At 39.8% G+C, this 18,995-nt stretch overlaps 1 protein-coding gene across 1 annotated transcript in view; it reads left to right on the forward strand.

The window, feature by feature from the left end:
• The window catches only part of LOC136319573 (glycerophosphodiester phosphodiesterase domain-containing protein 4-like), a 165,116-nt gene that overhangs the window by 112,424 nt on the left and 33,697 nt on the right, over positions 1-18,995 (forward strand). The window contains exons 14-15 of the mRNA XM_066252771.1: positions 2,786-2,868; positions 5,869-5,921. Of these exons, the coding sequence (XP_066108868.1) occupies positions 2,786-2,868; positions 5,869-5,921 (136 nt within the window). The remainder of the gene's footprint in view (positions 1-2,785; positions 2,869-5,868; positions 5,922-18,995) is intronic.

An 18,995-nucleotide genomic window follows, 5' to 3' on the forward strand; every position in this document is an offset into this window, starting at 1 on the left:
AGTCTGTATAATAGGAGTTTATGTTCCCTACCCCACCTGCACATTGCCCACTGTGCAGTCCCCTGAGGCACTACTTAAGAGCAAAGGTTTCTATTATATTGGAGATGAAGCATTCTCCCTTTTCTCAGCCACATTCTTTGTGTGATTTTCAAGTAGAAATTAATATTGTTCTAATAGCTGCTATTTATTGAATCCTTACAGTGTTCTTTCATGCATTCTGGAATTTAGACCTCTGAGTTAGCCACTATTATTTTTCCCATAAGGAAACTGAAGGTTGAAGATATTAAGATTCTTGCACATAGTTGCATGATGCAAGATTCAGAGTGAGGTTTGAGTGTAGCATTTGTTATTGCAGCCTTGTACTGCTTCCTAGAGGCATGGTAGCAGTGACAGTGGCATGGGGTGTGGGCAGAAAAACAAGTATACTTGACTCCAAAATGAAAACTGTGTGTCCTAAACAAAATGTTTTGAAGAAGAGAGCCAGTATCCAGTCATCTAGCTTGATGGTCTGAGCCAACTTAGCTAGGCTGTATCATCTAGGATGGCCTTATTCGTAGTTTAGAGTCTTACCTGGGATGACTGGGGTCTCTCTTCATATGGTTAGTCATCCCTACAGAGGTCAGCTTAAGCATGTTCACCTGGTGGCAGTTGGTTCCCCAAGCAAAAGAGGTCAGGCCCCAATGCACAAGTACTTTTCAAGGTTTTTCTCCTGGTGTGTTTTTGCTAATGTTCCAATGGCCAAAGAGAATCACATGTTCAAGTCCAGGTTCAAGGTAAGGCAGGGGAGAAACACACTCCACTTCTTGATGGGGTTGAACAGCAAAGTCTCATTGTACATAGGCTTGCATTTTGGAGGAATATTGTGGTTATTTTATAATCTATCACACACATACCTTACACATTTTATTTTATTTTTTATATTTTTGTGTGTAACAGAGTCAGAGAGAGAGACAGAAAGAGCAACAGATAGGGACAGACAGACAGGAAGGAAGAGAGATGAGAGGCATCAATTCTTTGTTGCAGCACCTTAGTTGTTCATTGATTACTTTCTCCTATGTGCCTTGACTGGGAGGCTATAGCTGAGCCAGTGACCCCTTGCTCAGGCCAGCCACCTTGGGCTTCAAGCCAGCGACCTTTCGACGTAAGCCAGTGACCATGGAATCATGTCTATGATCCCACACTCAAGCTGGCAACCCTGTGCTCAAGCCAATGAGCCCGTGCTCATGCTGGCAACCTCAGGGTTTCAAACCTGGGTCTTCTGCATCCCAGTCAGATGCTTTATCCACTCTGCTACCACCTGGTCAGGCCTAATTTACAATATCCATTCACCTTTTGACATAGAGTCAAATTCTTTGAGGTCAATTTAGCTGATTAAATTCTGTATTCTCTTGCTTATTTAAACATCCAGATGAACCAGCTCTGATTTCTAAGATTATATTTCATTAAAGCAGAACAAGAATTTAGTCATGGAGAGGAGCAATCTGAATGATGATTGCACCCAGATTTTCATAATCATACTACTCCATACTACTCCAGTCTCTTATATGATAGCATTTTACTCACACCTAATTCAAATCCAGTTTATTTTTTAATAACCTACTCAGTCTTCATTGGGTTTTTCAAATCATTGGCTTTGTTTTCTTGAAAATGACATACTTTGTTTCGCTCAGATTTAAGTAACGTTTAATTACATTGCACAGTTATAACAAAAATACAACTGTTCTAACCATTTGGGGAGCAAGAACAACTTATTCTTGGTGTTGCTTGGGGATGCTCACCTGGTGTACATCCTGGAGCCGGCTGGGCATCAGTCAGTATGCTCCCAGAGGGGATTAGGAGCCTCAGTTTAGTGGAAGTTGGTTAAGAGGTTCTACTATACCTGCCTAGTAGGGTTGTTGTGAGGATTAGATGTGATAAAGCACTTAGAACACTTTCTTAGCTCCTATAAATGCTCATTAATTGTTAGTTGTTATATTATGATCATGATCATTAGTGTCAATTATTGTTATTATTACTCAGTCCAAGGAAAAACCTTAAGATAGGGTAGAGAATGGACTAAGAAAGAATGAAAAGTGCAGCCCCAGTAACATCAAGTAAAATTGGAGGGGGGGCAGTGGAGGAGGAAAAGGGGGATCAAACCAGGGACTTAGAAAACTCACACAAGAGGCCCCAGGAGATGGAGCTCAGGGATGTGGGTGATTCAGGCAAAGAGTATGGAGGGGAGAATTATAATTTCAACCTACTTACATGAAGCATCGTGATATAGAACAAGGATTTCTAAACACTGGCTCACGGCTGGTTGCTTTAGTATCGCCTGGGGAGCTTGTTGAAATGCAGGAATTCTAAGGCCTGAGGTCTGTAGAGAGACCCAGGAGCCTGCATTACTAAAGCTGCCCAGGCAGACTTGGATGCACAGGCAGGTTTGGGAAGCCATGACAGCTGACGGCACAGAGCAGTGGAACTCCAGGAACTTGGGCTACAGCCCTGGGTGCAGAGCAGACTTGCTATGTGACTTCTCTGGGACTCCCTCAGGCCTCTGTGTCGAGGGTCAAGGGAGATGAAGGGCGTGGACTTTTGTCCCTTGTACAGCCCCCACACATGGAAGGGGTGATTGTTAGGACAGCAGCTGGTATCGTGTGTAAGACCACCACCTCAAACGAGCTTCCTCCACCTGATCTGCTGCCCCTCCAAACCAACCCTGCAGTGAGCAAGGGATGCAGCCATATGATCTGAAATCCCTTCCAACTATAAAGTTCTTTGACTGTGATTTGTTTGTATTTTGTAGACACCCAGTTATTATATATTCATATGGTTTATCATGGATATTATTTCTGGAATGTTCATTTTTGCCATATGTTATTTTCATTGGTAAGTATAGATTTGTAATTTATTAAAACTTATTTTTTAAATTAAATATAGTTGGTATACAATCTTGTATTTATTATATTAGTTTCAGGTGTACAATGTAGTGATTTAACATTTTTATACTTTATAACATGGTCACCCTACTAATTCTAGTAATCATCTGCAACTGTGTAAACTTACCACAATATGAACTATATTCTTCTTCCTGTTTTCACTCATCCTCCCATCTCTCCCTTCTGGTAACCATTCCTTTGGTCTCTGTTTCTGTGGGCCTGTTTTTGTTTTGTTTTGTTTATTTTTAGATTCCACATATAAGTGAAACTGTATGGTATTTGTCTTTCTCTCCTTTACATCTCACTTAGCAAAATACCCTTTAGATCCATCTACCTGGGTTGCTTCCATATCTTTGCTATCATAAATAAAGCTACAAAGAAAATAGGAGTGCATGTATCTTTTCAAATTAGTGTTTTCATTTTCTTTGTTTAAATACACAAGAATATAATTTCTGCATTGTATGGTATATCTATTTTGAGGAATGTCCATACTGTTTTATTTTTACAATTAATTTTTTTTCTTCAAAATAAAAGTAAAGTGCTTCTTATGTTGAGTAAAAACAGTAGCACACTCTTCCTTGTGATCTCTTATGGGAAGATCTCAGGAAGACAGGGTTAATCATCTGAACCCTTCGTTACTCCTCATGCTGCCTGCAGCTCCTCACACCCTCCCACCTCCTCAGCACAGGTACTCTGAGGATAAGGACTGTCACTGAAGCTCAGTTAAGCCTGTTAGCACAGACTCAATGTGGATCAGTTGCGAGGGGACAGAGGTTGACGGTTGTCCAGAACAAGTGCCGCCATCTTCCCACTGTCCACAGAACTGTACAGGGCAGGGTGCTGTGTAAACAGCAAGCTCACCAACCTGGAAGCCTGGGTTTTAGCCCTGACTTTGCCCCTTAGTTGTTTGGTGATCCTCGGAAAATCATTGCCCCTTTTCAAGCAATAGTCATTATCAGTGATGGGATTCAAATAATTTAACAACTGGTTCTCTGCCCTAATGACTATTTTAAGTATAAAAATTATATATACCAAAAGGTAGTTTATTATTTCATGCATTTAATACTTAAATAAAAACAATAAAAAAGGTACACAAAACTAGATTATGTTACAGGGGATCCTTGGGTTACAACAGCCTTGACATATGACATTTCAAGTTTATGACGCTTACTCCCAAAAATACTTTAAAAAATTGAGGTGTGAGTGTCTCAGCTGTTATGGATGCCTGGCAATGCTATAGGCAGATTTTGGAAGAGAAGAAGTCATTAACTTTCTAGACTAACCTGGAACAATTCATTAAGAGGTAGAGAGGCCGGCAATAGATCCTGTACCCTTTACATCAGCTGCTTTTGGAGATGACACACCTGTGGTACAGCTAGAATCATCTCCAGTGTCTCCTGCATGTTCCTTGGCAATCCTGATTCACCTGATCCATATCTCCAGCATCTTCTGCAGGTTCTCCTGCCTCTCCAGCTTCCTCCTCCCAATAGGTTACTATCTCTCACCTTGCAATGCCCCTTCCAGTGTGCAAGCCAACCACAGGAATAAAGGTAAGGAATTTTTTTACACTCATTTTTTCTGTTACTACAGTACAGTGTATTTAGTACAGTGTATTTATGTCCTTTTCCTTTTTTTTGTGACTTAGTTGTTTGTTCTTTTGTTTTTGTTTTGTTTTTGGGTTTTGTTTTTTTACAGAGAAAGAGAGTGAGTCAGAGAGAGGGATAGACAGGGACAGACAGACAGGAACAGAGAGAGATGAGAAGCATCAATCATCAGTTTTTCATTGCGACACCTTAGTTGTTTATTGATTGCTTTCTCATATGTGCCTTGACTGTGGGGCTACAGCAGACCGAGTGACTCCTTGCTCAAGCCAGTGACCTTGGGTCCAAGCCGGTGAGCTTTTTGCTCAAACCAGATGAGCCCACACTCAAGCTGGCGACCTCGGGATATCGACCTGGGCCCTCTGCATCCTAGTCCAATGCTCTATCCACTGCGCCAGGCTTAGTTGTGTTTTTATGTTCAAGATTATGATTTTACAACTGTGTTAGGATAGAGAAATGACTTAGGCTATGGTACGTTTCACTTTACACCAAAATTCGGGTTACATCACTGTCGTGGGAACAGAACTCTGCCATAACCCGAGGACCCCTGGTATAAGAATGAGTTTTAAAATACTAATGAAAAAATATTAAATAATACCAGATAAAAACAATAAAACTGTTATTTAAGATATTTCATATTGCTTCTTGATTGGCATCCTCACTTGCAATTTTTTCCACCTATGGATAGAATTAACATTACTGTGGGCACTTAGAATACACTGTTGTGCAGCTGAACGTTAAAAAAGAGTAAAGAATGTAAATTTGTGATCTCCACATTGGTTAGCTGCCCAGGCACCCACCTTAGAGAGAACCCTGATACAATTGCCATTTTAACAACTGGTTCACCAAACTCAACAAAAAATTAGGTATTGGTTCTGCCAAACCAGTGCGAACCGGCTGAATCCCACCACTGGTCTTTATCTGTTCAAGCAAATGACATTTGAGAATCCTTGCGGGGCAAATCCTACAGGATTGCAAGGTTCAAGGTGGGAGAGGAGACATCCTGGTAGAATAATTTTAGCTAGATGAGACCATGGCTGTGTAGACCTCATCATGCCATCCTTTCTTCATTTGTGAGTTATCCTCTAAAGGGGGAAAGAACAAGCCCTCTCTGCTTATGTGAGAATTTTACTGGATAATGTTCCTTTTCTGGCTATAGCCTTGTATTATTATTTTTTTAATTTAGAAATTAAATTAAATGGGGTGAACTTGGTCCCCAGGATCACACAGGTATCCAGTGCACATCTCCAGAGCATGTGATCTCTACCTTGTGTACATGCCCATCACTCAGGGGATTACTGTTATTTAGAAAAGGTCTGTAAACTCATGGATATTCTGTTTCCTTCCAGGTGCAGAGAGAATAAAAAAATAGAAGTCACGGAAAGCACCGGCAGTTCCACAGGTATAGTCGGAGGCCTACCCCACTTTTACCCATTGCCTGCAGATTACAGGGGCTCCTTCTCATGTCTCTGACAAGAACTGAGGGAGTCTGGGAAATTGGGAAGCTGGGACCAGGGAAAAATTGAGAAGTGTAGGGTGGCCACAGTTTCTGGAGGTCCCTTGACATCAGGTTTCATTTTGGACTTCATTCTCTAAGCAATGAGACCCTTAGGAAGATTTTGAACATGTGTTTATTTGTTAATTTATTCATGTATTCTTCCATCAAACTTGTACCAGGCACTCTTAAGAAGGGCTGACAACTAAAAATTGTCTATAGAGGAAGGCCCAAGAGAGTGGAGGGTTGGTCCACACAGAACAGTGAGGAAGCCGACAAAAGGATAGCAATTGACATCATTGGGTTGGGCACCTAGGCCCTGGACAGATGGCTGAGTGTGCTTATGGCAGTGGTCCCCAACCCCCGGGCTGCGGACCAGTACCGGTCCGTGGCCCACTTGGTACCGGTCCACAGAGAAAGAATAAATAACTTACATTATTTCCGTTTTATTTATATTTAAATCTGAACGATGTTTTATTTTTTAAAAATGACCAGATTCCCTCTGTTACATCCGTCTAAGACTCACTCTTGACGCTTGTCTTGGTCACGTGATACATTTATTCGTCCCACCCTAAAGGCCGGTTCGTGAAAATATTTTCTGACATTAAACCGGTCTGTAGCCCAAAAATCGTTGGGGACCCACTGCTTTATGGGGCTTCAACTGTGGGTGCTGTGTGTTGGAGGGTGGGGGAGAACACTGCAGAGATCCTGAAATGCTGGATGAGAGCCTAGGCTCTGCATATAAACAATCAGGAGATGGCAAATGGATTTCAAACAAGGGAGCAGTATGCTTAGATTTCTGTGAAAAAGGATGGACTGACAGAATAACATTATTTAGCAGAAGAATTCAGGGTGGGGTGGATAAAGGAAGCTAGATTTATTTTATTTTTTTACTTTTTTTGGGTAAGGTTTATTGAGATCCAATACCATAAACTCTACTCAAAGTGTATAATTTTAATATATACAAAGAATTATGCATCTATCACCACTATCAAATTTTAGAACATTTTTGGGTTTTTTTAAGAACATTTTCATCATCCCCCCCAAAAACCTTCGCCCTTTTACAGTCATACTCCCAGTTTTCCCTAAACCTCTCATCCCTAAGTAACTACTAATCTACTTTCTGTCTCTAAAGATTTGTCTATTGTGGACATTTGATATAAATGGAATCATATAACATGTAAGCTTTTGTGACTGGCTTCTTTTCCTTAGCATGATGTTTTCAAGGTTCATCCATGTTGTAGCCTATGCCAGTATTTTCTTCTTATTACTGAATAATATTCCATTCAATGGATAGATCACATTTTCTTTTTTTAAATTGATTTTAATTTATTGTGTTTACTTAGATTCAAGTGTCCCACCGAATATATCTCTCCACCGCCATGTTCCCCTCGACATCTTCCTTGCCACCTTCCCCTGTCGCCCTCACCCCCTTCTGTCCAGGATTTGCTGTCCTGTTCTCTAACACTGTGTTATGTATATATATAATTTCACTAATCTCTTTCCCTTCTCCAATCCCATCCTTTCATCCCCTTTCCTTCTGATCGCTTTCCCTCTGGTCTCTTTGATCCTGCCTCTGCCTCTATTCCATTCCTCACTTCACATTGTTCATTGGATTCCTCAAATGAATGATGTCATATGATTATTTTTCCTTCTCTGCCTGGCTTATTTCACTTAGCATAATAGTCTCCAGGTCCATACATATTGTCGCAAAAGGTAAGATTTCCGTCTGCTTCACTGCCACGTAGTATTCCATTGTGTATATGTACCACAGCGTTTTTATCCACTCATCCACTGATGGATACTTGGGCTGTTTCCAGATGTTGGCTATTGTAAACAATGCTGTCATAAACATGGGAATACATTTCTTCTTTTGAGTCAGTGATTTGGTGTTTTTGGGATATATTCCTAAGAGTGGGATGGCTGGTCAAAAGGCAGTTCGATTTTTAATTTTTTGAGGAATCTTCATACCGTTTTCCACGGTGGCTGCACCAGTCTGCATTCCCACCAGCAGTGCAGGAGGGTTCCCATTTCTCCACAGCCTCACCAGCACTTATTCTGTGTTGTTTTGTTAGTGAGCGCCATTCTGACTGGTGTGAGGTGATATCTCATTGTGGTTTTAATTTGCATTTCTCTAATGATTAGTGATGTTGAACATTTTTTCATCTGCATATTGGCCATCTGTATGTACTCTTTGGAGAAATGTCAATTAATTTCTTTTGCCCATCTTTTATTGGATTGTTCACCTTCCTGGTGTTGAGTTTTACAAGTTCTTTATAAATTTTGGTTATTAACCCCTTATCAGATGTATTGTCAAATATGTTCTCCCATTGTGTGGTTTGTCTTTTTATTTTGTTCTTATTGTCTTTAGCTGTGCAGAAGCTTTTTAGCTTGATATAGTCCCATTTGTTCATCCTGTCCTTTATTTCACTTGCCTGTGGAGATAAGTCAGTAAATATATTGCTCTGAGAGATGTCGGAGAGCTTACTGCCTATGTTTTCTTCCAGAATGATTATGGTTTCATGACTTACATTTAAATCTTTTATCCATTTTGAGTTTATTTTTGTGAATAGTGTAAGTTGATGATCCAGTTTTATTTTTTTGCAAGTACCTGTCCAATTTTCCCACACCAGTTGTTAAAGAGACTGTCATTACTTCATTGTATGCTCTTACCTCCTTTGTCAAATATCAATTGTCCATAAAGCTGTGGGTTTATTTCTGGGTTCTCTGTTCTTTTCCATTAATCTATATGCCTGTTCTTATGCCAGTACCAAGCTATTTTTAGTACAATGGCTTTGTAGTAAAACTTGATATCAGGAAGTGTGATATCACCCACTTTATTCTTCTTTTTCAACATTGCTGAGGCTATTCATATTCTTTTTGGGTTCCATATAAATTTTTGGTATATTCATTCTATATCTTTGAAGTATGCTATTGGTTTTTAATAGGAATTGCATTAAATGTATAAATTGCTATAGGTAATATAGACATTTTAATGATGTTTATATTTCCTATTCATGAACACAGTATATGCTTCCACTTGTTTGTATCTTCCTTGATTTTTTTTTATCAATGTTTTCTAATTTTCCGAGTATAAATCTTTAACTTCTTTGGTTAAAATTACTCCTAGGTACTTTATTTCTTTTTGTTGCAATAGTGAAGGACATTGTTTTCTTAGTTTCTCTTTCAGACAGTTCATTGTTGGTATATAAAAATGTCTCTGACTTCTGAATATTAATTTTATATCCTGCCACCTTGCTGAATTCAATAATCAGGTCCAGTAGTTTTTTGACTGAGACTTTAGGGTTTTCTATGTACAGTATCTTATCATCAGCAAATAATGATAGTTTTACTTCTTCTTTTCCAATTTGGATGCCTTTTATTTCTTCTTCTTATCTGATTGCTGTGGCTAAGACTTCCAGAACTATGAGGAATAACAGTGGTGAAAGAGGGCACCCCTGCCTTGTTCCTGATCTTAAGGGGATTGCTTTTAATTTTTGCCCATTGAGTATGATGTTAGCTGTGGGTTTGTCATAGATGGCCTTTATCATATTGAGGTATGTTCCCTGTATTCCCACTTTGCTGAGAGTTTTTTTTATCATAAATGGCTGCTGGATTTTATCAAATGCTTTTTCTGCATCTATTGAAATTATCATGTGATTTTTCTTCTTCCTTTTGTTTATGTGATGAATCATACTTACTGATTTGCAAATATTGTATCAGCCTTGCCTCCCCAGAATAAACCCCACTTGATGATGATGTATTATTTTTTCATGTATTGCTGGATCCAGTTTGCTAATATTTTGATTATTATTGAAAATTTTAACATCTAAATTCATCAGAGATGTTGGTCTATAGTTTTCTTTCTTTGTAGTGTCTTTGCCTGGTTTTGGAATGCAGATTATGCTCGCCTCATAAAAGGAGCTTGGAAATCTTCTCTCCTCTTGAATTTTTTGAAATAACTTGAGGATAGGAATTAGTTCTTCTTTGAATATTTGGTAGAATTCACCTGTGAAGCTATCAGGCCCATGGCTTTTGTTTGTTGGTAGTTTTTTTATATCTGTTTCAATCTTGTTTGTTGTAATCAGTCTGTTTAGGTTTTCTGATTTTCCAGATTGATTTTTGAATGATTATATGTTTCAAGGAATTTGTCCATTTCAACTAGGTTGTCTAATTTTTTGGCATACAGTTTTTTATAGTATTTTCTTACAATCCTTTGTATTTCTGCTGTGTCAGTTGTTACTTCTTCACTATCATTTCTAATTTTATTTATTTGAGTCCTCTCACTTTTTTTCTTGGTGTGTCTGGTTAAAGATTCATCAATCATGTTTACCTTTTCAAAGAACCAGCTCTTGGTTTCATAGATCTTCTGTATTGTTTTTTTAGCCTCTATGTCATTTATTTCTGCTCTGATCTTTATTATTTTTTTCCTTGTACTTCTTCTGGGCTTTACTTGCTGTTCTTTTTCTAGTTCTTTTAGGTGCAGAATTAAGTTGTTTATTTGAGCTTTTTCTTGCTTCTTTATGTATGCCTGTAATGCTATGAACTTCTCTCTCAGTTCTGCTTTTGCTGTGTCCCATAAATTTTGAGTTGTTGTATGTTCATTTTCATTTGTTTCAAGGAAACTTTTGATTTCTTCCTTGATCTCATTGTTAACGCATTCATTATTTAATAACATGCTATTTAGTTTCCAAGTGTTTGGATGTTTTTCAGTGTTTCTATTGTAGTTGATTTCTAGTTTTATGACATTATGATCTGAGAAGACACTTGATATGATTTCAATCTTCTTAAATTTATTAAAACTCATTTTGTGTCCTTACATGTGGTCTATCCTAGAGAATGCACCATGAGCATTTGAAAACAATGTATATTCTGTGGCTTTAGGGTGAAAGGTTCTGAAAATATCTATTAAGTCCAGTTGCTCTAGTGTGTCCTTTAAAACTGCTGTTTCTTTGCTAATTTTTTTAAAGATCTTTCCAATGCTGTTAGTGGGGTATTGGAATCTCCTACAATTATAGTATTGCTGTTGATCTCTCCCTTTATGTCCATCATAATCTGCTGTATATATTTAAGTGCTCCTATATTAGGTGCATAGGTATTTATAATGGTTATATCTTCCTGTTGGATTGCTCCCTTTATCATTATGTAGTGACCTTCTTTATCCCTTACTATAGCCTTTGTTTTAAGGTCTATTTTGTCAGATATAAGTATTGCTACCTCAGCTTTTTTAAATTTCCATTTGCATGAAATATTGTTTCCCATCCCTTCACTTTCAGTCTAGGTGTCTTTTTTGTTTTGAGGTGAGTTCTTGTAGACTGCATATGTACTGGTTCTGTTTTCTTATCCACACAGCTACCCTGTCTTTTGACTGGAGCATTTAATCCATTTATGTTTCAGATTACTATAGATATATAGTTGTTTATTGCCATTTTGTTCTTTAAATCTACATTCCTCTTTTACTAGATTTTTCCCCCTATGTTCTGTTTACAACAGGCCCCTTAACATTTCTTGCAACATTGGTTTGGTTGTAATGAATTCCTTGAGGTGGTTTGTTGTTTTTTGGGGTTTTTTTTTTTTTTTGGTCTGGGAAGCTTTTTATTTCTCATTCAATTTTAAATGATAGCCTTGCTGGATAAAGTTGTCTTGGTTGTAGGCTCTTGTTCTGCATTACTTTGAATATTTCTTGCCATTCCCTTCTGGCCTCAAGTGTTTCTGTTGAGAAGTCAGATGTCATCCTTATGGGGGCTCCTTTGTAGGTGATAGCCTTTTGTTCTCTAGCAGCTTTTAATATTTTCTCTTTATTACTTAGCTTTGGGTTTCTCTTTAATGGAGTTTTCTGTGCTTCTTGAACTTGTGAGACTTTTTCTGCATTAATTTAAGGAAGTTTCACCTATGATATGATTGAACAAAGTCTCTATCCCTTGTTTTTTCTCTTCTTCTTCAGGGACCCCTATGATGTGGATGTTATTTCTCTTCATGTTGTCACAGAGATCTCTTTTAGTTTCCTCAGACTTTTTGAGTCTCTTTTCTTTTTTCTGCTCTGCTTCTGTGCCTTTATTTATCTTGTCCTCTAACTCGCTGATTTGATCCTCAGCTTCATCTATCCTGCTTTTAATTCCTTCCATTGTGGTCTTCATTTCTGATATTGTATTTGTCATTTCTGACTGATTCTTTTTTATTATTTCAATGTCCTTTTTTATATTTGCTATCTCTTTATTTAGGTGTTCATAATGACCATCTATTGTTGTTCTGAGATCTTTGAGCATTCTAACAATTGTTACTTTAAACTCTGCATCCGGCAATTTGGTTATATCTGACTCATTCTGGTCCTTTTTTGGAGATTTCTCTTGATTCATTTGGGTTGCATTTCTCTGCCTTCCCATTTTGTCTGTGTATAAGAAGGTTTTGGCCACTGGAGTCCACAGGGTGTGGCCTCTGTGTTCCCTAGGTGTGATCTGTATGCAGGCCTGCCATCCTTTCTGCTGCTGCTGCCTAGGGCATTCAGGTATCTCCTCAGACTTTTTTATCTTTTTTTTCTTTTTGCTTTTCTATTTCTATGTTTTTTTCATCTTGTCCTCTAAATCGCTGATTTGATCCTCTGCTTCATCCAGCCTGCTTTTAATTCCTTCAAGTGTAATCTTCATTTCTGATATTGTGTTTGTCATTTCTGTCTGATTCCTTTTTATGATTTTAATGTCTTTTTTGATGCTTGCTATCTTTTTATTAGGTATTAATTATGTCTGTCCATTGTTGCTCTAAGATCCTTGAGCATCCTAACAATCATTATTTTAAACTCTCCATCCAGTATCTTGGTTATTTCCATCTCATTCAGTTCCTTTTCTGGGGATTTCTTTTGTTGATTCATTTGGATTCCATTTCTCTGTTTTCACATTTTGTCTGTTTATAGACTGCTCCTCATGGTGTGTTGTTTGTGTAACTAGCTGAGTATAGAGTTGGTGTTTACTGCCTCCAGCTTCCAGTTGTGTTGTTTCTAGATCTTTTTGGGTTGGCCTCAGCTATTGTTTGTAATCCACTGTAGGCTACTTGTCTGCTGCTACTGCTCTTTTTGTTATTTGTGTCTGTGTTTTCTATGCCTTAGCTGGGTCACGTGTGAGGGGCCCTATTTTAAGATACCACTCTAACTAGGGTTGTTAGGTCCTGAGCTGATGCTCTCCATATCTGGCCACTGGATGTGCCAGCCCTGGACTTCCCTGGCTGGAACCTGGTGCAGACCAGTGGGTGTCACTGCTTATGACTGGCCCTTAACAACCTGCTTGGAGCTACAGGTGATCCAGAATTTGTGGTTACCTCTGCTGAACCAAGATGTCATTGTAAATATCAGCTGCACTCTGAGCTGGCTTTTATCTACTTTTGGCCAGTATGTGTGGCCTCTCTATTCCTGAGGTGTGTTCCGTTCGCTGGCCTGCTGCTGCAGCCTCCTCAGGCACTCACAAACAGGCAACACCAGATACACAGGCTCATGGGCTGCAGCTCGGGCCGCCCCATTCGGCGCTTCCCCCAACGGGCGTACCGGCTGCCCCACTTGGGTGCACTGGCTGCCCTGCCTGGTTTCACCTCCGCCACCACACGGGCCGCCTCACTGGGTTCTGCCCCATCTGAGAGTGCAGAGACCTGCCGCCACCACTGTAGCCAGGCCTTTCTGCCCTTCAGAGGGAACTCAGCAGCATGGGCGTGTAGTGTAGCCCAAACCTCAGCTCTCAAAACCTGTGTCCCTGATGTGCCCCCTGCTTCTAAGCTTTGCTCTGACTGGAGCAGGAGCGCCTCTGGTAGGTGGGTTAATTGCTCCCCTTTGCTGGATTTACTTCTCCCAGGAAAAATGGCCACTTTAGATTTGGGGAGTAACCCAGTACAAAGGTCAGGGTGGCTGTCCCCCACAGTCTCTCCCTGTGCCTCTGAGTCTACACTCTTTTCTCACAATTACATACCTCTTGGTGCTCCCCGCTCCCAGAGCGCCAGGTAAGTGGCTGTGAATGAAGTTTTCTGTGCAGTCCCTTTGTGATTGAGCCTGGGTCTGAGAGTTCTGTCTCCCTCTCACAATCAGGAACCCAGCTCTTCTTTCAGCATAATGCTGTCCGTAAGCATCTTTAGTCTCTGGGTCTCTAGGCTTAGGCTCCGGTCCTGGGGCTGAAGACCCACAACTCTCCGGGCAACCCATCCTGCCATGAGAGATCCTTGGGGTGCCTCTCACTCCTGGGGTGGCACAGCCCTTTCCACATCCCACCTTTGCCCTTTCCACATCTCCACCCTTCCTCAGTCTCAGTGTAGTTTCCTTGGTGATCCTTGGTTATAGATTCCTCTTAGTTTAGCCCAAAGTTGGCTTTTCAAGATTGTTCCCAAGTTAAGTTGTAATCCACTTTGGTTCTGGGAGGTGGGAGTTGTAATGTCCACCTACTCTATTGCCATCTAGCTAGATTTCATTTTTAAAAGATTGTGGTGAGAATCACTAGTTATTGGTTTGGGAAGCCAGTTCACTGTCAAAGGAAAAACCAATTAGAAGGCAGACGACTGTGCAGTACATGATACAGTCTCTTTCCATACTCCCTCTAAGCCTTAAGTAAAGCTGCAAATTCATGTCTTCATTTCATTTCTTGTGGACAGTGGTGACTATCCTGAGATACTGTGTACCAGCTTGCAGAGTGTTGAACTACTATAATACTTAGGAATGGAACCACAGGGACCATGAGGAGAATAAGTTCAGAAACTTGAATAAATTAAATAGAAGACAGTGGTCTTTGGTATTGTGAAATTGAAGGTTTAAACAAAGATGCCTTAACTCTCTTGAGAGGCAGAGTGTTGCCAAGTAACTCTGAGTTTCATGGATTTCAATATCACTGTCCTGGCTGTATTCCAGATCTCTAGCGGTATTCAGTGGTTGTATGAATAAACGAAGACTGCCATAACAACTAGCACAGATGGGGCCAGTTAAACAACAGAAATTAATTTTCTCACAGTTCTGGAGGCTGGGAATTCAAGATCAGTGCGTTAGCAGGTTTGGCCTCTTCTGAGCGCTCTGCTCTTGGCTTGCAGGTGGCCACCTGCTTGCTGCGTCCTCACCCCCTCTCCTCTGTGCACATGCATCCTCCCTGCCTCTGTGTGTGTCCACATTTTCTCTTCTGCAGTCAGATTGGATTCGGGCCCACCCTCATGGCCTCATTTTAATCAGCTTTTAAAAGGTTCTATCTCCGGCCCTGGCCGGTTGGCTCAGCAGTGGAGCGTCGGCCTGGTGTGCGGGGGACCCGGGTTCGATTCCCGGCCAGGGCACATTGCTTCTCCGCCCCCCCTCCTTCCTCTCTGTCTCTCTCTTCCCCTCCCATAGCCGGGGCTCCATTGGAGCGGGGATGGCCCGGGCGCTGGGGATGGCTCCTTGGCCTCTGCCTCAGGCGCTGGAGTGGCTCTGGTCGCGGCAGAGCGGCCCCCCGGAAGGGCAGAGCATCACCCCCTGGTGGGCAGAGCGTGGTCCCTGGTGGGCGTGCTGGGTGGATCCCGGTCGGGCGCATGCGGGAGTCTGTCTGGCTGTCTATCCCTGTTTCCAGCTTCAGAGAAATAATAATAAAAAAGAAAGTGTAAAAGGCTCTATCTCCAAAATCAGTTAGATCTTGAGGTTACTGCTTCACCATGTGAATTTTGGAGGCAGACAATTCAACCCATAAGAATAATCCAGCTAAGAATTGAAAATAACATGAAACTGGTGAGAAAATCATGGGTGGGAGAGAAGTTTTGAAGGAAAATTTGAAAGAAGGAAGTGGCTATAGTGCTTTAGAAAAAGTACTCAGTTAACTTAATTTCAATTCCCCACCATGTTGAAATGATAAGAAAATAAGGCCCCTGGCCAGTTTGCTCGGTGGATAGAGCATTGGCCTGGTATGCGACTGTCCCCAGCTTGATCCCTCGTCAGGGCACACAGGAGAAGTATCTGCTTCTCATCCCTTTCCTCTCCCTCTCCTCTCCCTCTTCCCCTCCACAACTAGTGGCTGGATTGGTTCCAGCATCAGCCTGGAGCACTGAGAATAGCTGGGTTGGTTCAAGTGTGTCAGCCTTAGGTGCTAAAAATTGCTCTATTGATTGAGCTGAGCGTAGGACCCAGATGGGGGTGGGGAGGAGTAAAAGGGAGGGGGGAGTTCGTGGGTGGATCCTTGTTGGAGCATATGCGGCAGTCTGTCTCAATCTTACCTCCTCTCTTAAAAGAAAAAGAAAAAATAAGGAGGGTAGAAAATAAATATTAAGTTTTCCTGTTTTTAAGAGTTTTTAGTTTGCTTTTACAGAAACCAGTTTTGCCTGATTTAATAAAAAAGAAAATGTATCAGAAGGCTATTTGAGTACTTCCATGAAACACCTAGAAGGTGCAGGACTACATTCAGAATCAGGGAAGGAACAAGGAAGACTGGACAGAAACCAGAACCTGGGTCCAGATCCACTCAGGTTGGGGGGACTAGAGCCCCCAACACTAAGTGCATCTTGTACCACACTGAATTCAGCATAAGAAGTATCTGAAAAAAATACACTTGAAAACATGGAGCATTATTGGAAAATAAAGATTTCATAGTGATAAGAGGTCAATGTATCAGAAAGGTGTTATAACTGTGTATGCACTTAATAATATAGCTTCAAAACACATGAAGCAGAAACCCAGTAGAGGGATTGCTGGGTCATAAGGTAGTTCTATTTTCAGTTTTTTGAGGAACCACCATACTTTCTTCCATAATGGTTGTACTACTTTACATTCCCACCAACAGTGAATGAGGGTTCCTTTTTCTCCACAGCCTCTCCAGCATTTGCTATTACCTGTCTTGTTGATAATAGCTAATCTAACAAGTGTGAGATAGTATCTCATTGTAGTTTTGATTTGTATTTCTCTAATAACTAATGAAGATGAGCATCTTTTCATATATCTGTTGGCCATTTGTATTTCTTCCTGGGAGAAGTGTCTGTTTATGTCCTCTTCCCATTTTTTAATTGGATTGTTTGTTTGTTGTTGAGTTTTATAAGTTCTTTGTAAATTTTGAATATTAGGCCCCTATCTGAGCTGTTGTTTGAAAATATCAGTTCCCATTTAGTTGGCTGTCTGTTTATTTTGTTGTCAGTTTCTCTTGCTGAGCAAAAACGTTTTAGTCTGATGTAGTCCCATTCATTTATCTTTGCCTCACTTCTCTTGCCTTTGGAGTCAAATTTATAAAATGCTCTTTAAAACCCAGGTCCATGAGTTTAGTACCTATGTCTTCTTCTATGTACTTTATTGTTTCCAGTCTTATATTTAGGCCTATAATCCATTTTGAATTAATTTTCGTACAAGGGGACAAGCTGTAGTCAAGTTTCATTCTTTTGCATGTGACTTTCCAGTTTTCCCAGCACCATTTGTTGAAGAGGCTTTCTTTTCTCCATTGTGTGTTGTTGGCCCCTTTATCAAAAATTATTTGACCATATATATGTGGTTTTATTTCTGGACTTTCTATTCTGTTCCATTGGTCTGAGTGTCTATTTTTCTGCCAATACCATGCTGTTTTGATTTTCGTGGCCCTATACTATAGTTTGAAGTCAGGTATTGTAATGCCCCCAGCTTCACTCTTTCTCCTTAGGATTGCTTTGGCTACTCGGGGTTTTTTATAGTTCCATATAAATGTGATGATTTTTTGTTCCATTTCTTTAAAGAATGTCATAGGAATTTTGATGGGAATTGCATTAAATTTATAAACTGCTTTGGGTAATATGGCCATTTTGATTATATTTATTCTTCCTATCCAAGAACAAGGAATATTTTTCCATCTCATTGTATCTTTTTTGATTTCCCTTAACAATGCTTTGTAGTTTTCATTATATAGGTCCTTTACATTTTTTGTTATGTTGATTCCTAGGTATTTATTTTTTTTGTTGCAATTGTGAAGGGGATTATTTTTTTGAGTTCTCAAAAGTTTCATTGTTGGCATATAGAAAGGCTATGGACTTTTGTATGTTAATTTTGTATCCTGCGACCTTACTGTATTGGTATTGTTTCTAGTAATCTTTTTGTGGAGTCTTTGGGGTTTTCAATGTATAGGATCATATCATCTGCAAAAAGTGATACCTTTACTTCTTCTTTTCCAATATGGATGCCTTTTATTTCTTTGTCTTGTCTGATTGCTCTGGCCAGAACTTCTAGCACCACGTTAAATAAGAGTGGATAGAGTGGACAACCCTTTCTTGTTCCTGATTTAAGGTGGAAAGTCCTCAGTTTTATGCCATTTAATATGATGTTGGCTGATGGTTTATCATATATGGCCTTTATCATGTTGAGATATTTTCCTTCTATACCCATTTTGTTGAGAGTCTTAAACATAAAATTGTGTTGTATTTTATCGAATGCCTTTTCTGCATCTATTGATAAGATCATGTGGTTTTTGTTCTTTGTTTTGTTGATATGGTGTATTACATTAACCATTTTACGTATGTTGAACCATCCTTGAGATTCTGGGATGAATCCCACTTGATCATGATGTATTATTTTTTTAATATGTTGTTGTATTTGATTTGCCAGTAGTTTTAGTATTTTAGCATCTGTTTTCATTAGAGATATTGGTCTCTAGTTTTCTTTTTGTGTGCTGTCCTTGCCAGGTTTTAGTATGAGGGTTATGTTGGCCTCATAAAATGTGTTTGGAAGTATTGCTTCTTCTTCAATTTCTTGGAAGACTTTGAGTAGAATAGGAACCAAGTCTTCTTTGAATGTTTGATAGAATTCACTAGTGTAACTGTCTGGGCCTGGACTTTTCTTTTTGGGGAGGTTTTTTATAGTTTTTTCTATTTCCTCCCTGCTAATTGGTCTGTTTAGGCTTTCTGCTTCTTCATGACTCAGTCTAGGAAGGTTGTATTGTTCTAGGAATTTATCCATTTCTTCTAGATTGTTGAATTTGGTGGCATATATTTATTCATAGTATTCTACAATAATTCTTTGTATATCTATGATGTCTGTGGTGATTACTCCTCTTTCAT

This window comes from Saccopteryx bilineata, chromosome 1 (assembly GCF_036850765.1).
Source record: "Saccopteryx bilineata isolate mSacBil1 chromosome 1, mSacBil1_pri_phased_curated, whole genome shotgun sequence".
Taxonomy (NCBI): Eukaryota; Metazoa; Chordata; class Mammalia; order Chiroptera; family Emballonuridae; genus Saccopteryx; species Saccopteryx bilineata.